This window comes from Neovison vison, chromosome 2 (genome assembly GCF_020171115.1).
Source record: "Neovison vison isolate M4711 chromosome 2, ASM_NN_V1, whole genome shotgun sequence".
NCBI lineage: Eukaryota > Metazoa > Chordata > Mammalia > Carnivora > Mustelidae > Neogale > Neogale vison.
The window spans coordinates 52,288,674-52,310,818 of NC_058092.1; the positions used below are offsets into that span (position 1 = coordinate 52,288,674).

The following is a 22,145-nucleotide window of genomic DNA, read 5'->3' on the forward strand; positions in this document are numbered from 1 at the left end:
TAATTGAATTTTCCAAATCTCTCACCACACACAAATAATCAATATCTTCTGCAGAGAAAACCAGTCAGAATTATTACAGTCTTTCGTTTCAATTTTGTTGTCATCAGCACATACAGAGCACCTGGATATTCGTAATGTCTGATAGCAAGTTATTTACACCTCTTAAACACATAATTGCTATTAAGTTAGTTCAAATCTATGGTTTAATTTTTTTTAACCGATTATTTAAAAGATAAAAATGATCATACTTCTAAAGAGGTATACAAAAATTCAAATTGCAGAAGAAATTATTTAAAAGGCTTTGAAAAGTAATAGATCAGTTTGTTTTCTCTTAAATTCTAGACAAATCTCATGTAAGCAGTCAAAATATATCCCCAAAACAGTGATGAATAGTGTAAGACAGGGGCATTAACATTATTAATAGGAAAGGTATGAACCACGTACAACATACATGGTAGGTGAATTCTGAGAAAGAGCTAAGGACTATAGTTGTAGATTAATGTAGATCTAGGTCACCAAAACTAGTATCTCCATTTTTTTTTTTAAATCTCCAGATAAACCAAGAACATTAAGGCACAGGAAGGAATTTTTGTTGTTTCTTCTAAAACTCATCATGTCTAGACTTCAAACTTAGTACTTTTAAAACTGAAGTATTTAAAAAATGATACTGTTTAATGTTAAGATATAAAAAACAAAAAGGGTAGTAGTCTTCTAGGGAGTAAAATTATTTGGCCAATATGATAAATACTTTTTCAAGATTGAGTGGGGGAAAGAACAACGTATTTTTAAGTTAAAAAATACTTCCGTGGGTGGTTAGAATGAAAAGGCAATATCAAACTATTTTAAAATGTCTTAAAACAAAAAGAGTTTAAAATTTGTCCTGTAGTCCAAGAATTTGAAAACTTAAAATCCTATGACCCAGATGTATTTTACAATGTAAGACAGTAAGGTAGCTAAAGAAAACAGAAATGTTATAGTTTGTGCTTTTCTTTTGAAGGCCACAGCTAGAAATTCTGAAATATTTTGTATTACAAACAGCTGAGACAATCAACTTTTTTGAACAATGTAAAGTTCAGATGGTTACATTTTATTTCAAATATGCATACTGCAACCTACACAATTATTCTCAAAACAGATAAAATATGTTTTGGACTAAAGCTAAGTGTCTAGATTGCATATCTTGGCAACTGTTCTACAATTTGCTTACATTCTTTTCAAAAACATTTTGTTTACTGGAAGTACTGGTCATAGGCAAACAATGATGGTATTTTTTAATATTTCCAGAAAAAAACGAAAATACTAAGTACTATATAATACCATCTATTGACTTAGGAATATTTGTATCAAGTTGTTTTAAGTAGAGGTTGATTATGTAAAGTAAATAAATTTCATGCCTTACCATGTGATGATAATGTGACATTCCATCTGTATCAACCCATTGAATGGCCATGTTTTAAATCTTCAGCATAACAAATTAAGAATAATTATGAAAATTCACATCTAAATCTAACAGAAAAAGGACCTTTCATCTCATTATTTTTCTAAGAGTCATAAAGCCAATATTATTAAGGAAAGTGAAGTCAGGCTTACTTCCTAAGTAACTGAAAAAAGAGAGAAAGCTTTCCTTTGTTTAAGAAATTTGTATTTAGCAGGGGAGAGCCTTTTTTATTCATATACTCTATCAAAGCATTCCCTGATTTGCGATGTCCAGTTCTTTTTAAAACTATGTAAATCTCAGTGTACCTTTTCATGTTATTGTATACATTTTAATTTCCCCTGAATGTTACATAAAAGCTTAAGAATGTGTGTCAGATGTCTATTTATTTAAAACACTAGCATGTTATTTTCACAGTTATACTGCTCGGCCGGTAATAAAGACTGCAACTGATGCTAAAACAAGTTAGCAGTGACATGGAAAAATAAATAGAACTACAGGACCAACATGAAGAGGCCCAACAGCATAAATGTTGGAATTTTCCTGATACTGTCTACTTTAACTATTCTAGGAAAATTTTATGAGAATCTGAAGGACATTGTTTTGATCATGAAACAAGTAATTTGTTATTTTCATTAAGTACCTAATAAAACAAATCTCATACATATTATGGGAGTTATTTTTTATATTATATAATTTCTAATATTAAAAAGATTCCCCAAATATTTTAAATTTTAAACAATTCTGGATAACAGCACAGTAAAAGAAAGTAAAGGAGAAATTTCTATAAAAAGTTGAAGGTTGGATCCCCAAATAAGGAACATCTAAAGCAAATTAGTTTGAGATGTCAAAAATACTAGCAAAGTCCTTGTAAAATGAATGTATAAATCAAAAAGGTTGGAAGTTATGAACTCAGCAAAAAAAATTGTATGTGTATAAATGTGTTGATGTACATCATCTTTAATCAAAAACAAAACAAAACCACCAAAATAAAAAAATACATATATTATGAACCAGAGAGAGAAGAAGGGAAAACACTCAGTAAAAACACTCAAACTCAAATTATAAAGGAAGTAAGCTTCAAAAGATTTTTCAGGCAACAGCACTTTAAAAAAATTAGTTGAAAAGGGGTGCCTGGGTGGCTCAGTGGGTTAAAGCCTCTGCCTTGAGCTCAGGTCATGATCCCTGGGTCCCGGGATGGAGCCGTGCATTGGGCTCTCTGCTTAGCGGGGAGCCTGCTTCTCCCTCTCTCTCTGCCGGCCTCTCTGCCTACTTGTGATCTTTCTCTCTCTGTCAAATAAACAAATAAAATCTTAAAAAAAAAAATTAGTTGAAAAACGAATGAAGATCTGAACACCTCGGGAAATATAAAAGCTAATGCAGCTCTTGCCAAGATACAGAAATGGAAGATGACATATATTCTAGTATATATTTTTATAGCTATTATACATTTTATTTATCTAAATTCAGTTTTCATTAAAATTTTTTTTCAAAGATTTTATTTATTTGTTGGCAGAGAGATAGCACAAGTAAGCAAAGCGGCAGTCAGAGGGAGAGAGAGAAGCAGGCTCTCCTGAGCAGGGAGCAGGATCTGGGGCTTGATCCCAAGACTCTGGAACCATGACCTGAGCCAAAGGCAGCCGCCCAACCAACTGAGCCACCCAGGCGTCCCTCAGTTTTCATTTAAACCACAACAAATAATCAGTGCTAATGAGACATTTTAAAACATGATTTAGTCATAAGAATCTCCTTTATGCATGAACAAACAGTCCTTAGGGAAAACTTGGTAATGGGCAAGTCAGTTCCAATGCCTAAAATACTAGAAAATAGTTTTGAGGCTGGTCATGCATAAACACACAAAGGATTGGTATATACTAGGTAACTGAAGGGAGATAATTTTTAACACGTGGAATATAACTTCAACATCTTAATAAATATTTAGGGAAGGCAAAAATGCTTTTGGAAAACTTTTTCTCATTATTAAAGTGACAATTCACTTATTTATTCTACAATTTTCCCTTCCTCATTTCTCAAAATTTAGTGAAAGCCAACTCTGTAAAGCCTAATTCTAGTCAATTCTAGAAAATTACAGACTGAAAAAAATTCACACCACCGGCACATAATATATAGAAAAAAGATTTCCTCTGCTTTGGAAATAGTAAACATTTTAATTTATCCTTATGATCTTCTAAAACTTGTCAAGTTAAAAGAGACTGAAACCACTGAAACCCAGCTACACATTATAAGCCAGTTTCACAGTATAGAAGACATTTCCTAAATATATAGAATATATATAGAAATATAGAAATATAGAAGCCTTTCCTAAAAGCTAACTTCATAGTCTTAAATTCTTGTGATCATAGTGAAAGTTAACTGCTCTACTGAATGGCTCAGGAAATCTGCTCAGCTCTCTTCCCACACGAGCCCTGGAGGAATACTGCCAGGGCTAGTGCCCTGCATTACCCAGGTGGCCTTCGGAAGGAACAGGGAATCCCAGCGCTTTCCAGTGCAAACTCATCACTGGCTTGTAAAAGATCCTAAATGCAGTCTAATATACTACACTGGCTGAAGTGGTTTCAGTTATGCCTCATATGTTTGAATCTAAACACTGGGATGACTAGACGACTGCATTTGTTGTAGGTCAGAGGGAACATGGAACAATGAGAAAAACCATACTACTTGAGGTTAGACTGGTCTTTAACTGCAATCTCTACTCTGACACTTAAGTAGTAGTGTCTTTGGGCAAGTAACTTAACATTTTTTGTCTTTGTTCCTTCTCTATAATGACAACGATAATATCTTGCAAAGTTGCTACAAAGATCTGCTCGCTGATCCTAGTACATAGTAATTACTGGTCCATTACTATAAATGGTAGTCATTGGTAAATCAAAAATGGTAGACCAAAACATGGCTACCCGTTTAAAGGCCAATCTCCACTTGTAGAGATTGCAAAATGGCATTCATGTCAGTAATACTAAAATGATCTCTCTTAAGTTAGTCTAAAGGTTTTAATAGTTTATAGTCCATGATCATTTTGCTTACTGAGGTATGGATGTGCATGTGTTATGCGAAAACCTGCTAATTTAGTTTCCCATACTGTGAGACGCTCAGAGGCATATGAGTTCACAGTAGATCAAACATCATTAATGATCTGAAAGTTTTCAGAACACTGGTTACAAAGTAACTTTTTATGCTCTGTGTAATCCTAATTCACCATTAAAAGTTGCTATATATTAATGCTTTGTTCTCCCTATTTGTCTGTATTCTCAAGAACTTTTAATAAAAAGACAAAATTTAAATCTTACACTGAACATTGTATTTCAAAAGTTATTTTAAAAGTTTGATCATCAGGGAAGTTATCTTATCAGACATGGTCTGTCAAATTCAGTATAAGGTTTGCAAATGAGATTTATGATCTTCTAAAAAGATCACACTAAAAAAGGACTCATGATGACTGGTTTTTGATGATGAAATGAGATGAAAGGATTTTTTTATATAAATGAAAACACAATTCTTTACCTTTGTTGGGAAATCCTGAACTCTTCTTTTCAAACAGTTTTTGTTCTGTTACTTTTATCACTAAAAAACAAAAACCCCATAACCAAAAAACAAAACAAAACAAACAAACAAAAACAAAAACCCAACAACAACAAAAAAAAACTCATGTTAAGAATTAGCATGGCATATGAATAATTTCTCATCCTGAGATAACTTCATGAGAAAAAAATAATTTGAAGCAATATACACAGGTATCAAGTACAAAATGCAATACCTTATTATATCCTATATTTAAAGAATAAGCACCAGATTTTTAAAAAGTCTGGTTATCAGTTTGCAAGGCATATTCTTTTCCTTCATATTCAACAAGAATCCCTAAAGTAACATATCCTGGCAAAAGATATATATATGGCTTCTTATTCTCTAAATAATATGTCCATTACATGTTCAGTAATGCCATATATAAAAAAGTCTATCAGATTTAAATTTGGGAAAATTAGGTTTATCTCTAAAACTGAACACATTAGCATCTATATTTACATTTACAAATAAGGAATGGAGAGATACCATTGAAAACTCAGGAATTTTTCTTACTTAGTTCTTTCGTTTTCTGCATTTCTCTTTGTAAGAAACATGATGCATGTGAGACACCAAGGAGATTTTCAAGCTCTCTACTGCCCTCCAAAGCCTAAAAAAAGACATCTTAAATAAGTTAAGTTCTCTACAAATATAATATTACTAACAAGTCTAGTGAAAATATAGTTTATGGTTTCTTTCATCTGAAAAGCTTAAAATCTGTGGTGGGAAATTTAATTTTTTTTGGCAGGTCAAGTACTGCAAGCTTTAAAATGTGAAAAAGTCACATATTACTAAAATATTATGGTTAATTCATGTTCCTATAAGAAAAATTCCCATGAAAAGGAAATTAGACATATTCCCTGCGAATTAATTTCTGGATTGAATTCTCCAAGCTGGGGTTTCTTTCCTATTTTCCTTTTTTAATTGAGGTAACAGACATACGAAAAATTATATGCCCCAAAGGGGGAAAAAAAAAAAGAGCTAACCTGTAGACTGCTTAAATTTTGCATTATTTCCATGATTTCTTCTGATGATTTCTCAACTTTAGCTAGCAACACCATGAATCTATGAATGAAAAAAAAAATTACCAAGATCAAGCATTTAAACATAGTAAGTCATTTTCACACCTTTAATTCTTTTTAAAAAATCTTAAATTCAGTTTTCTAATCCTTTTCTTTACAAGGTGGTAAAAGATGTAAATGTTCCTCCTTCATTCTTTCATCTCTTTATAAACACAACATATATTCTCAGTCATCCTGCTGTTGGCGTTTTTGCTTTCTTTCATTCCCACTGAACAGGGGGAGAGGATGTGAAATGGAGTTAATTGGCTTGCTCTTTTCTCCACAGTACCACTCTGAGAACCCTAATTTTACCACTCTCCTTATTTATCTTGATCTAAGTCTATGAGTCAGTGTTACCCAGTGATTTTTTTTTTTTAATAAAAAATAAGATATGGAGCACCTGGGTGGGTCAGTGGGTTAAAGTCCATGATCCTGGGGTCCTGGGATCGAGCCCCACATCGGGCTCTCTGCTCCGTGGGGAGCCTGCTTCCTCCTCTCTCTCTGCCTGCCTCTCTGCCTACTTGTGATTTCTATCTGTCAAATAAATAAATAAAATCTTAAAAATAAAAAAAAGATTTATGGCTTAATAAATTTCAGTGTGGGGGTGCCTGGGTGGCTCAGTGGGTTAAGCCTCTGCCATTGGCTCAGGTCATGATCTCGGGGTCCTGGGACTGAGCCCCACATGAGGCTCTCTGTTCAGTGGGGAGCCTGGTTCCCCCTATCTCTCTGAATGCCTCTTTGCCTACTTGTGATCTGTCTCTCTGCGTCAAATAAATAAATAAAATCTTTAAAAAAATAAACAAATAAATAAATTTCAGTGTGATAAAGATTATAAAGGTATTCTTTTAAATTTGAAAACAAAGAAAACTTCATTTGTAATCTCACCTCCTGAACATATCGCTAGTTAGCATATTAGCATATAGGAAAAATTCTTAGGTTTTTTTTTTTTTTAATATTTTATTTATTTGTTTGACAGACAGAGATCACAAGTAGGCAGAGAGGCAGACAGAGAGAGAGAGAGGAGGAAGCAGGCTCCCTGCCGAACAGAGAGCCTGATGTGGGGCTCGATCCCAGAACTCTGGGACCATGACCCGAGCCGAAGGCAGAGGCTTTAACCCACTGAGCCACCCAGGTGCCCCAGGTTTTTTTTTGTTTTTTTTTTAAACAATTTATATAACTTTACATCATACTTTCCTAAATATAACATTACATATATATTTTTTGGCCACATCACCCATAGATTTGTAATTTTCAAGGCTGTGTAATACTGTACCCTAGTAAACATACCAAAGATGATTTAACTGTTCCCTTATTGTTCTAGTTTTAGTGTCTGTTCCAATTTTATAATCTATATCAGTGCAGTCTGATATAAAATGTAAGCCACATATGTAATCTAAAATTTTCCAGTAGCCATACTGAAAGAAGTAAAAAGAAACAAGTGAAATTTATTTTAATAATATATTTTAATTAATATATCCAAAGTATTATCATTTCAAGTATCATCAATAAAAATTATTCATGAGCTATTTTATGCTTTTTTTCAAAATCCAGTGTGTACTTTACACTTACAGCCCATCTCATTTCGGACTAATCACATTTCAGAGGCTCATGTGTGACTGGCTAGTGACTACTGTTTCAAAGACCACAGATCTGTACTGTTGATTTTATGAAAAGAAGCCAGAAATTTTATTTAAATTCTTTCAAAACCACATCAGTGTTATCCATTAACATTTCTGTACTATTAAAAATAAGACTAACATGATACGTTAAATTTTCATACACAATGAATATGTACAGTATGTTTCATCCAAGTAAAATATATGAGCTATGTAAGCAAGGAATGGAGAAACAGCATTTAGTCAAAACCTAAAACTTATGTGAGGAAAATGGAATTGCAGGTGATCTTTTTTCTTTAAACGTTTTCCCTTATTATCATGTATTTCAATGAAGAATCACTGGTCAGAGGCCTTACTTGCTTAGTACCTGAACCTCAGTTTAAAAGACAGTGTCATAAAGGAATTCCAGCTACTTCGATTGAGCTCCAAAAGTCTCAAGGAGCAAGTGGGTTTAAATGATTCCCACCCAGGCTGGGAACCTCTAGCTTCCCCTAACGTTATATCAATGTTACTCACTGCCTCACAGGGGCAATGCTGGGGCAAATGAGCTATTTCACTATGAGAAGCAATGCTAAGGGCTCTTCACCTTGCACTCTTTTCCTGGGAGGACTGAAGTGACAGTCTCTCTACACCATCTTACCCACCACTGATGATATACCTTGTTGACTCGTAAGGAATTATGTGGGAAGAGTGGGTCCTACAGGGCTGCCACTTGAATGACTCCAAGGGGCCTGTTAAGACAGATTAAGATGGGAATGGTGCCCCCAGGAGTTGTGCATGTAGCATCCCCAAAGGACCTGTTAATAATTCTGTTTCTCAAGTTAAAATAGTTATTGAGGGCCTCAGCTAGGCAAACAGTTTTTGACAATGCTGGAGAGCCATATGGCCTGAGTATCAAATAACTTGGGATACTGTTTTCAGAATATCCTTCACATGCTTGAGCTGCTTTCTCAGGGAAACTTGTCTTCATGCATGACCAGTAGTCTAGTAGATAATCCATCATTCTTTTCATTTTTATTTCATTTTTAAAAATTTTATTTTCATTTTTAAGTAAACTCTATGCCTAACATGGGCCTCAAACTCAGGATCCTGAGATCAAGAGTCAAATGCTCCACTGACTGAGCCAGCCAGCCCATTTTTATTTTAATCTCCTTTCCTCTCCTTCTTTTACTTCCTTCTGAAGGAAATCAACTCTTCCCATCTTGATAGCAACAAGTTTCATGGAATGGGTACATACACACACACGTATTTCAAATCATCACATTATACACTTTAAATATATACAAATTTATTTGTCAATTACATTTTTAAAAAGTTGGGGATAGTTACAAAAAGAACAAAAGCCCCTTAACCTTCTGCCACACACATGTCCTTCTAATCTGTAATCCTGGACTTCCTACCTTTTTGGTTCTTCACTCTCTGGCCTAAACTGTGAGTGCTACAGAAATCTTACAGCAGTATTGATGGTCAATATTACAAGTATATGATTTGCTGGGCCCTTGATACTGCTTAATGCTTTTACTTAATTTAATGAACATTCTTTTATTCCCCACAAATCACTGCTCAAAATAATGGTCTAAACACAAACTCTGTTCCTCCATACTGAAATTAAACTTTTATATTCAGATTTTTGCCTTACTACTCTGTTGGTACCATATTCTCTCAAAGGCTACAATAAACTCTTAGTTAATTCCATTTCTAATAATTTACATCAAAGTCACTACCTATAAGGGATGTATTTGTATATAATCTCAAGAAACCTGAAGGTTGTATGTACATTACAAGGACAGAATCCTCAGGGTTTTCTTTGTCCTCTTAATATTATGTCTTATAGAGAAAAAGGTAAATTGGTCATAGAACCTCTACTTATCTAATCTGATTATTTTGAATGATGATAGCTGGACTGTAATGATGAAATACATTGCTAAGTTTTTTTCTGAACTCTTTCTGAAGTCAAAGCATGGTATTTGCTACTTTTTACAAGCTCTATCTTAATCTTTAAAATAACACTCTGTGATAAACATTATCTATACGATTTTACAGATATGGAAACTGAAACAAATTAATTATTCAGAGATACATAATAAGGAACACAGTCATTGTGCATTCTTTGGAATTTTCTATATATAGCACCATGTTGTCCGCAAACAGAGACAGTTTTATCTTTTGTTTTCTTTCTTCTTCCCTTCCCTCTGTCCTTCTAATTACTCTGATTAGAATTTCCTGTAAACTGTTGAGTACTAGTGGTGAAAATGGGCATGCCCATCTTGTTATCGATCTTTGGGGAAAGGTTTTCATTCTTCCATGTCAAAAATTTTGAACAGTTGAAAGCTCTCTTGTCAATATTGGTCTCTCTTTTAGTCTTTATGTACCTACAGAATACAGGCATGACTTTATTTTCATTTTAAGTTTTTGATAACCATGTTCAACTAACTCACCCTTAGAGACTGGGTGATTTAAGAAGATTTAAGAAGAAAATGATCCATAAATCCGATTCTTGTTGCATTACTGAATGCTTAAAATATAATAAACACTGGGGCGCCTGGGTGGCTCAGTGGGTTAAGCCGCTGCCTTCGGCTCAGGTCATGATCTCAGGGTCCTGGGATCGAGCCCCGCATTGGGCTCTCTGCTCAGCAGGGAGCCTGCTTCCTCCTCTCTCTCTCTGCCTGCCTCTCTGCCTACTTGTGATTTCTCTCTGTCAAATAAATAAATAAAATCTTTAAAAAAATATATAATAAACACTAACTCAGACTTAGAATTCTTTTTTTCCTCCAGACTTAGAATTCTGGACAGCGGCTACCTGTCACAATTAACTGCATTCATAACAAATAAAAAGCCCAGTTCTAGCATAATTCTTTATTTTATTTTTAAAAGATTTTATTTATTTATTGACAGAGAGAGAGAGAGATAGGCAGAGAGGAAGGCGCTGAGCCACCCAGGCACCTCTCTAGCATAATTCTTTACAATTAGAAAGATTTTATTTGGATTAGTATAGAAATTTTTTAAAAATCTAAAATAAATTTCTTATCTACAAGAGAATAAGCCAATGGCTAAAAATAACCTTTATACAACAGGAGAAACTTTTGTGGTGACGGGAATGTCCTGTATCTTGGTGGTGGTGAATCTACACATGAGATAAAGTTACACAGAACTAAGAATACACACACACAACACCGATTGCATGTAAAACTTCAGAAATCTGAATAAAAACCAGTGGACTGTGGCAATGTCAATTTTCTGGTTGTGATACTGTCCCACAATTTTGCAAGATGTTATCATGTCAGTAAAGTGGGAAACGGTTACACATGATCTATTTTACTTCTCACAATGGCACATGAATCTACAATCTGAAAATTAAAAGTTTAATGGAAGTAAACCCTGCAGAAGGATAGTTACCATTACTGCATTTTCATAGCAGTGACAGTAGCCAGCAGCAAACTGCCAAGAGGAAGAAAAGCTAATGGCAGTGAATTATATAATATATTTTCCTTTCAGAATATAAAGGATATGGAACTTCACATAAAATATTAATGTGTAGGTGTTTGTTTATAAATGAGTTTTATTGACATGTCACTAACTGCTTGTTTTCTGGGTAAAAAATTTTAAGCCTAGAATAAGGAACTATATTTTCCTGTTGGAAGAATTCTTATATTTAAAACTTGCCAAATTGATTAACAGGGTGTCATTTTAGGACTATGAATAAATAATTGAAAAACAAAAAGTGTAAAAGAGTATATATTATACACCATCTTCATATAAAAAGGGAAATCAGAAAAAAGAAATGAAACAACCTAATTTTATAAAAATAAACATAAGAAAGGTAAACCAGAAATTAATGAATTTGGTTACCTACAGGGAGTAGATAGAAAGAATGGGGCAGCGAGTGACACATCTCTGAATATACTTTTTTGTAAAGTTTTGGCTTTTGGAACCATGTTAATGTTTTACATCGTTAAAAAAATTAAATCAGAAGCTCCTGGATGGCTCAGTCGTTAAGTGTCTGCCTTCGGCTCAGGTCATGATCGCAGGGTTCTGGGATCGAGCCCTGCATCAGGCTCCCTGCTCAGCAGGAAGCCTGCTTCTCCCTCTCCTACTTTCCCTGCTCATATTCCCTCTCTCGCTGTGTCTCTCTCTGTCAAATAAATGAAATCTTTAAAAAAATTTAAATCAAAAAGGATGAGAGAAAAAAAGTTTAAAATTGAATACAAATAGAAACAAGAGAACCTAACTACTTCAGGTGAATAACTAATTCTTCAAAGAACTAACCCAAGTGATGTGGAGAAAATGGAACCATTTTTACACTATTGATGGGAATACAAACTGGGGCAGCCACTGCAGAAAACGGAATGGAAGTCCCTCAGAAAGTTAAAAGTAGAACTACCCTACTATCCAGTAATCATACCACTGGGTATTTACCCCCCAAATACAAAAACACTAATTCAAAGGGATACATGCACCTCTATGATTACTGCAGCACTATTTACAATAGCCAAATTATGGAAGCAGCCCAAGTGTCCATCAATTGATGAACTGGGTAAAGAAGATGTGATATATACACATACACAAACACACTGGAATATTATTAAGCCATAAAAAAGAATGAAATCTTGCCATTTGCAACAATGTGAATGGACTTAGGTAGGTACTGTATTTCACTCATACCTGGAATTTAAGAAATAAATGAGCAAAGAAGACAAACCAATAAGCAGATTCTTTTTTTAAAATGTTTTAAAGATTTTTAAAAATTTTGTTTGTAAAAAAAAAAAAAGTAAATAAAATTTTGTTTGTTAGAAAGAGCACTAGGGAGCACAAGCTGGGGGAGTGGCACACAGGGTGAGAAGCAGGTTCCCCACTGAGCAAGGATCCTGAGTTGGAACTTGATCCCAAGACCCTGGGATCATGACCTGAGCCAAAGGCAGACTGCTTAACTGACTGAGCTACCCAAGCATTCCCCCAAGAAACAGGGGATTTTTTAAAGACGATTTTATTTATTTATTTGACAGAGAGAGATCACAAGTAGGCAGAGAGGCAGGCAGTGAGAGAGAGAGAGAGAGGAGGAAGCAGGCTCCCTGCCAAGCAGAGAGCTCGATGTGGGACTCGATCCCAGGAACCTGAGATCGTGACCTGAGCTGAAGTCAGCGGCTTACCACTGAGCCACCCAGGCACCCTAAGAAATAGATTCTTAATGACGGAGAACAGAGGGGAGCTGTGTGTGTTTGTGTGGGGGGGAATGGGTGAAATGGGTGATGAGGATTAAAGTGTACAATTATCATGCTGAATACTGAGTAATGTTTTGAATTGCTGAATCACTATATTTTACACCTGAAACTAATATAGCGCTGTTAACTAAACTGGAATTAAAATAGAAAACAATATTAAAAGAGAACTAATCCACATAGTTCTGAACATAGTAATTTGTCTATATACTATCAAATTAAGACAAAAAAGACTGCAAACAAATCTTGAATGCTTCGCAAGCTGGTTTTTAATAGCACTATAGAGTGTAGGAATTCCAAAACTATTTTGTGTAAGATTAAGCAAATATGAAAATATATTGCTGCTATTAGGAGCCAAAGATCTACTGTCTCTGAGAAAGGCTGCAAACGTGGAAAGGGGAAAGCTAGGAAAAACCCTTTATCACTATAAACCCATGAATTTTAAAAAGGCCGACTAATAGAAGGAATGATGGAGTTAGAAAATCACCACTGTATAACCACTTCAGTACTATTTGACTTTGTAGGGTTCCCGTAGTAGGTGCGCACCATTTAATTCTTTGAAGGGCTCAACAGAACAAAAAGTGAAGGAAGGGAGGATTGGTTCCCAGCCTGTTTATTTTTTTAAATTGTTTTATTTTTTAAATTTCTTTTATTTTTTAGAGAGAGAGCAAGAGAGCAAGCATGGAGGGGAGGGGTAGGGGGAGAGGGAAAGAGTGAATCTCAAGCAGGCTCCATGGCCGGCATGAGGCTCTATCTCATGACCCTGAAAACATGACCTGAAGTGAAATGAAGAGTTGGACCCTAAAGGCACTGAGCCACCCAGGCAACTCCCCCTACTTGCTTGTTTGAATTGGGACATTGCTCTTCTGCTCTTTAACTAGGATTTACACCATCAGTTTCCCTGGTTGTCAGGCCTCTGGACTTGAACTTGAATTACACCACTGGCTTTCTTGGGTCTCAAGCTTGTGGATGGTAGATGGTAGAACTTAGCCTCTCTAATTGCATGAGCCAATTCTTCACAATCAATCTATCTCTATATATGCAAATATATATATATACATATATATATGTATATATATATAAACTCATCATAAGTATTTTTAAATCATTTTTTTAAAGATTACTTATTTTAGAGAGGGAGAACATGTGTGCGCGTGCAAGTGGGGGGAAGGGCAAAGGTAGAGGGAGAGAGAATCTCCAGCAGACTCCTTGCTGAGCACAGAGCCCAATGGGCTTGATCCCACAACTGTGAGATTATAACCTGAGCTGAAATCAAGAGTTGGATGCTTAACCAACTGAGTCACCAAGGCACCCCAATACATTTTAATTATTAATAACAATTATATCAATGCCATTTTATTATCAACTTTTATATTTTATTAATACTATATTATTATTATATTATTACATGTATATGTCTCTGCACTTGGTTCTGTTTCTCTGGACAACCCTAACTTACACAATTTCCAAAACAAAATATAAAATGTTATATCGGGTGCCTGGGTGGGTCAGTTGTTAGGTGTCTGTCTTTGGCTCAGGTCATGTTCCCAGTGTCCTGGGATCAAGCCCCATATTGGGCTCCCTGCTTGGCAGGAAGCCTGCTTCTCCCTCTCCAGCTCCCCTGTGCTTGTGTTCCCTCTCTCACTCTATCAAAAATAAATAAAATCTAAAAATAAATAAAAAAATAAAACATTATATCATTTAAAACTGATGTATAGATGTGAAGTGTTCAATTTAATTTTAGGTTTTCAAAAACCAAGGCTTTAATAGAAGAAATCCAAACAAATGGAACAAATGAAGAACCCATTATTAAAGCTAGTAAAATGGCTTTATTGACTGGGATTGACTCATTATATAATGAGTGAAAAAAAAAAAAATCAGCAAGCCTATTTTTATCTTTTGTAAAATATCCTGGGCTTGTCCTTAAGTTCACTAATTCTAATATCAAGTTATGGAATGATACATATAAGTATTAGGGATCTTTAGAACTAAATATTAAGAGAAATTAAATAAATACAGGCAAATTCCTAAATGAATCATAACAAGGGTTCTTGTTCCCTTGCTACTTGCAAGCTCACTGCTACAAGAGCTATTGTTAAAAATCTGGCACCGTAAGCAAATCGATGGGTTCAGAAGAATAAGGAAGGGATAAAAGTATAAAAAGTCAGAATAGCGTAAGGGGAGCTGATTGGGCGGAAAGCAAGGGTAAGTTTTGCTTGTTTATGTGGTATTCCGTTGTCCAAAAAATTATATATATATGCAGAGAGGCAGGCAGAGAGAGAGGAGGAAGCAGGCTCTCCACCAAGCAGAGAGCCTGATGCGGGGCTCGATCCCAGGACCCCGAGATCATGACCTGAGCCGAAGGCAGAGGCTTAACCCACTGAGCTACCCAGGCACCCCTGTGTTCCTAGCTCTTGAACCAGCTCTTTGTTAGGCACTATGTTCCCAGATGAGGGATTACTTTTCCATCCATATAAAATCTGAAAAGGTTGTTTTCCCCCAGATTTATCTTAAGCTGGTCTCTTATTCATGGACTGGGAAGCTGTGCTCAATGAATATTAAAATTAAGATCTCACAGGGCACTTGAGTGGCTCAGTCAGTTCAGTGTCCAACTCTTGGTTTTCTCTTAGGTCATGATTTCATGGTCCTGAAATTGAGCCCTGCATGGGCTCTGCACTCAGTGGGGAGTTTGCTTGAGATTTTCTCTTTCCCTCTCCCACTCCACTCAGCCCACTTGCACTCTGCACTCTCTCTTTCTCTCAAATGAAGAAATATTTTTAAAAAGTTAAGATATCACATATCATGATCACATGAACCCTTCAAAATGCATCACAAAATATTTTACTTCTTTAAAAAAGAATATATTGACTCAGGTATAAACTATTTTTAAATTTTTGCAAATAAGTTATTTCTCTTAAATTATTACTTTAGGAAATATGACTCTTTTCTTTCAAGACATGTATTTATTATTTCAAAAACAATAAACTTACTCATCATTGTCCTTTGTTGTAGATTTCTTCCTTTTGGTTAAACTGAGGTGACTCAATTTTTTCCTCTTTCCTATATACATAGAATAAAAAGAAGAACTTAAAGTTAAGGGGGAAATTGTCAAATTTTAAATAGAATTTAGATCATGAAACTTTAGATAGAGAATAAAAAGGTAGACTAATGAAAGAGAAGTAAAGAAAAAGTATCCTAGAATTTGCTATAGAAAAGAAAAATCACTATTACGAATAATTTTTCAATAGCTATTTTTAAAAATTTCCCAATATTCTAATATTTTATTCATGATGACTTTATGTAGAAAAAACCCAAACTTTATAGATAAAGGATACTTTCATCAAATATTTCAATAAACAATATCATCTTAAAGTTTCCAGTTTGTATTATTTCACTCCTATTTTTTGCCTCAAAGTTAACAGTGGGTTGGTGATTTTTGTTTTTTAAAGATTTTATTTGTTTATTTGACAGAGAGAGAGATTACAAGTAGGCAGAGAGGCAGGCAGAGAGAGAGGGAGAAGCAGAGAGCCCAATGCACGGCTTGATCCCAGGACCCTGGGATCATGACCTGAGTCAAAGGCAGAGGCTTAACCCACTGAGCCACCCTGGCGCCCCGGTTGGTGATATTTATATCTACAAAACGGTAAGTTTCTAGTGATGTCACAGTAAAATAAATTTGATAAATGTGCCTGACTTTGAAAGCATATTGAAAAAATGCATAATGATATACTAAATTCTTGGAAAGATCCTGTGTGTGGTGTTGAAAGGTAAATTTGATTTTACAGCCTAGTAGAATATGATGTTTGCACTTATTAGTGGTCAATTAGTGGTAGATAATTGTTTTATGAGTTCTCCATTTAGTTTTTGGTTCTACTGTACTTCAGGGTACAGTATAACATACACTTCAAACATATTTGATGTATAATAAATATTTGAGGACATATTAGAAAAAAAATTCTCAATATCTTACATACACTGCCTTTAATAAATGTTTATTGAGTGAATAAGCAAGCAAACGAATGAATAATCAAAACTTTTTACTACTAATGAAAAGAAGTCCAAAGAAATCATTTTTTAAATGTATAGTTGGTGACAACCTCCTTACACTATGTATTATTATGTTGTTCCATTTGTTTAACAACTGGCACAGGAACTATTACTTAACTCAATGTCCTTATTCTTCACAAAGGAAAAACAGATGAAATAAATTTTATTATTTCATGTAACCCAACATACTCAAAATACTACAATTTTGACACATAATAATATAAAATTATTAGTGAGATCATTCATATTCTCTTTTTCAACTGTCTTTGATACATGGTGCATATTTTATGCTTATAGCACATCTCAGTGCAGATAAGCCACAATCCAAATGCTCTGTGTTTACATGAATTGGAAAGTATAGCTCCATGTACTACTGCAGGAGGATCCGATACTTCTAGATGAAATAACACGAAGGCAATTTCTTTAAATTTTCAAACATAATTCATTAACATATTAACGTACTCTCTGGAACAGACTTCCCAATGCTGGTTTACACTTTTCTTTCATTTAATTTTTTTTTTTTTTTAACAGAAGCTGTTTTGTTGTTTGCTTCTTTTTTTTTTTTAAAGAATTTTTTATTTTATTTATTGTATTATAATTTCTTTTATTAATATATTTAAATTATAATATTATTTACTTATTATTTATTTGACAGAGAGAGAGAAATCATAAGTAGGCAGAGAGGCAGACAGAGAGAGACTAGGAAGCAGGCTCCTTGCTGAGCAGAAAGCCTGATGCAGGCCTCAATCCCAGGACCCTGAGACCATGACCTGAGCTGAAGGCAGAGGCTTAACCCACTGAGCCACCCAGGTACCCTTTTCCTTCACTTAACTTTTATTCCATTATTCTTACTTGCTCCTATTACTAGGGGAAAAGCTTATTTAATGTATATTTTCTATTCTCTGATATTTATAATTTCACTGAGTAAGTTGGTTCAGAAACTGATGAACAATAACTTCCCTCATTGTTACTTTAGATCTTAGGGATTCTCTCAAAGAACAAAACAAAAAAAACAAAAAACAAAAAAAACAAAACCCAAAACTGTATCATAACTAAATAAACTCAAAATAGTCTTTAATTCTAAAAAGAGAAAAAGTTATGATTTAGAGATCTTCCTAAAGTACTGGTTATCTCTCTCATTTTAACTTTTCATTATTTGACTTGTCTCTACCCTTAAATTCCAAATAGTAAGAGTTTATTTAACAAAGCATTAAAGGCAAAAACAGTAACAATATTTTATTTATGACTTTAGAGAACTCTTGAGGAAAAAAAAATCTGTTAAAATCCATCTTTCTTAAAAAAAAAAAATCAAGCTGGATATGAAATCCCATGATACACATTAAACCTTATTTTCAGAAAATCTTTGCCTAAAGGTTAATACTAATTTCCTGAATTTTGTGCTATGCTGTCTGCATTCAATAAAGGTCCACAATTAAATATTAAAATTCCTTTGTTCCTTTAACTTGTAATTAATTTTCACATTTTAGTACCATCAGTCAATAAAGTCAGGTGAGAAATAGTAAAAGAATGCTTTATTTGAATTTTCACCAGGTGTTCAATGCCTGCTGAAACATTTTTATTATGGTAAGGGGATTAGATATCTTATTCTATAAAATATAATCAATAGCATTAATCTCAATCTTCTTATAGAAGGGCTTACATTTCTAATATACTTTTCCAATTGCTAAATAGGAGGAGTTTTATATCTCTAAGAATAACACTTGGATCAGTTACCAGAGACTATTGGGACTCCAACATATATATATATATATATTTTTTTTTTTTTTTTTTAAGATTTTATTTATTTATTTGAGAGAGAGACAGTGAGAAAGAGCATGGGCGAGGAGAAGGTCAGAGGGAGAAGCAGACTCCCCATGGAGCTGGGAGCCTGATGCGGGACTCGATCCCGGGACTCCAGGATCACGACCTGAGCCGAAGGCAGTCGTCCAACCAACTGAGCCACCCAGGCGTCCCTATATATATATATTTTTAAAGATTTTATTTATTCATTTGACAGAGAGAAATCACAAGTAGACAGAGAGGCAGGCAGAGAGAGAGAGGAAGGGAAGCAGGCTCCCTGCTGAGCAGAGAGCCCGATGCGGGACTCGATCCCAGGACCCTGAGATCATGACCTGAGCCGAAGGCAGCGGCCCAACCCACTGAGCCACCCAGGCGCCCCGGGACTCCAATATATTCTTAAGAGTATTCCAGTTACTGGGGTTCCTTGGTGGCCCAGTCGGTTATAGCATCTGACTCTTGATTTTGGTTCAGGTCATGAATTCAGGGTTGTGAGATCCAGCCCTGCATTCAGCTCTGTGACTTGGGATTCTCTCACTTCCTCTCCCTCTGCCCCTCTACCCACCTAAAAAAAGAAGAAAAAAGAAAGAGTATTCCAGTTACTAATAATTGCTTTCTTTATTTCATTTCATTCTATTAGCAATTAACATACAGTAAACAGCTGCAGATTCTATACGTACTTTTTCTTGCTAGGTTATATATAACAAATACTTGTGAATGTGATTTCCTTTAAAGACAGTTTCATAAAACCCTGGTGAAATATGTACCATCGCTGAATCTGGGCTACATTCAAAATTGTATTGTGGGCACCTGGGTGGCTCAGTAAGCTTCTGCCTTTGGCTCAGGTCATGGTCTCAGGGTCCCTGCATGGAGCCATGCATCAGGCTCTCTGCTCAGCAGCCTGCTTCCTGCCCCCAACCCCTGCTTTGCCTGCCTGTCTACCTACTTGTGATCTCTGTCAAATAAATAAAATCTTAAAAAAAAAGAAAACTACCCTTTAACAAACAAACAAACAAACCAAAATTGTATTTGGACTTTCCGGTAAGGCTCAGGGAGCCCCTTCTCTAACTAATGAAGATAATTTTCAACAGATCATGATGTTTAGAAATACAATCAATGATGTTAATGGTAACAGCTAACACTTAAATAGTATTTTTAGGACCAGGCACTGTTTTAAATGTTACATATATAAACTAATCTGCAAACTAATCTGCAAAACTCTGCATTGGTCACTCTTATTCCCATTTTACAGGTGAGGAAACAGAGGCACAGAATAGCCACATATCTTATCCAAGGCTCTAAACTAGTAAGTGGCAGAGTTAGGATCCGAGTCCAACACCCAACCTACTGAGCCACTCAGACACCCCGAAATCATGTTATTCTTTTAATTAACCAAATTATTACTATTAAACAAGAGTGGAGAGCAAAGAAGTGCTTTAGAGGATCAATTTATGAAAAAAAAACAATGTTAATGGTTCCTTTTATAAAATTCAAAATACCTTTATTGAGTCCCATGGAAGAAATGTAATATTCTTAAAATATTACCTATATTATTGAACAGAAAGTTATCAATGAGAAAATTAGAATTGCTTTTTAGCTACTAAAACATTAATATTTGAGAAGTAGAATGGTAAGTTTTAAAATCTTTCATCCAAATTAGATTGTGGACCACATTAAGAAGCATTTGGCCCATATATCTCAAACTGCTCATCATATATTTAAGCTGATAGTAATTTATCAGCTCCTTTGAAATACATATTGTTCCTTTTCCCACTTAAAAAGAAATCAGTCTTGCCAGAGGTCTACCATTTGATTAGTCTTTTCAAAGAAACTGCTTTTGATTTTGTTGCTTTTCTTTATCACTGCCTTGTTTTCTATTTAACACTTTATTTGTATTTAATACCTTTTATCTTTTACTATTTCCTTTCTTGTATTTCTTGGGATTTATTCTATTCTTTTTCCATCCTTCTGAGTTAAATGCTTGGCTTATTAGTTTTTAATCATTCTTCCTTCCTAAATATATGCATTTATAAGTATAAAATTTCCACTAAGGACTGTTTTAGTATAATTCAGTATTTAAAGTTTTCCTCTAAGTTTTCATTGTTATCATCATTCAATTCTAAATATTTTATATATTCCATTATGACTTTTCTGAACAATGAATTATTTAGAAGGTTCTAGGTTTCCAAACACATGGGCTAAAATTTTTAGAGGGCTGCCTTTTTATTATTGATTCCTAACTACACACAATTTTGGTCAGAGAATGTGACAGCAATTTTAGTATTTTGCGACTCCAGACTGGTTATATTTTTGTAAAAGTTTTAGGTCATGCTTTATCATGTGTTGGGTATTACACTTGTTTGACCACAGTTCATTAGATCACACTTGCTAGCTATGTTCAAACTGTTTATACCCTTCCTAAGTTTTATTTATTTCATCAGTTTCTGAAGGAGGTACTTTAAAATTTATTATAATTAGGGATTTGTGAGTCTCTTCTTGTACTCCTGTCCTATTTCATTATGTTTTGTTTTTGTTTTAGATGTACATAGTTTCAGGAAACTTTTTCGAGTAGTGACTCTTCCTTTCTCTCACTATGAATAGATTCATGTATCTTCAATAGAGCTTTTTTTTGTCTTCACTTCTATTTTTGTCTGCATTAATATTCTTACAACAGCTATTAATTTTTTAAAGTTAATATTTACTTTGTTTTTTTCCTATCCCTTTACATTTAATCATCCTATGTCTTTAAGCCTAAAGAATAATGATATTAATAAAAACAGAGTATGTATTGAAAACTTACTACATGCCAGGCCATGTTCTGAGTGCTTTTTGTATATTACATTATTTAATTCTCACAATAATCCTGAGATAGAAACTATTATTTTTCCCATTTTTACAGGCAAGTAAACAAAACACACACACACACGCACGCACGCACAATTATAAAGTCAGTTAACAGATATTCTTCTGCTCCCTAAAAATTATAAGAATCTTAAAACACTTTAGCTTCTTTTGCTTCCTCATCAGTATTCCATGCTTTTATAGTCTATTATTTGTTTTTAACCCCATCTTAAATTGTCTTTTTTTCTATAGCCAGCAGAATTTGTAGTCACATTTTTGTATTTGGATTTATAATTAAATTTGCCAACATGTTTGCTAATTTATTTTCTTACCATTGCTCTCTGCATTCCATTCCTTTACCTGAGGCTCAGTTTACTTCTACAAGTACATTTTTTAGTAGTCCCTTCAGGGAGTCTCTCTGAATGATAAATTCTCTCAGACTTTGTCTGAAAAAAAAAAATCTTTATTTCATCTTCATTCCTAAATAAAAATATTCAGCTGTGATTTTTAGTTGGTATTTTTCCACTTCCCGCTGAAGTCTGTTGATATAGATGAA

General features: G+C 34.4%; 1 protein-coding gene across 2 annotated transcripts in view; it reads right to left on the reverse strand.

Annotated features, from left to right (window-relative positions):
• LOC122900042 (integrin subunit beta 3 binding protein) overlaps positions 1–22,145 on the reverse strand; it is a 66,359-nt gene that overhangs the window by 7,856 nt on the left and 36,358 nt on the right. For both annotated transcript variants that reach the window (XM_044238371.1, XM_044238370.1), the window contains exons 4-7: positions 15,895–15,964; positions 5,998–6,076; positions 5,528–5,621; positions 4,955–5,014 (exon numbers count right to left, since the gene is read on the reverse strand). In XM_044238371.1, the coding sequence (XP_044094306.1) occupies positions 4,955–5,014; positions 5,528–5,621; positions 5,998–6,076; positions 15,895–15,964 (303 nt within the window). The remainder of the gene's footprint in view (positions 1–4,954; positions 5,015–5,527; positions 5,622–5,997; positions 6,077–15,894; positions 15,965–22,145) is intronic.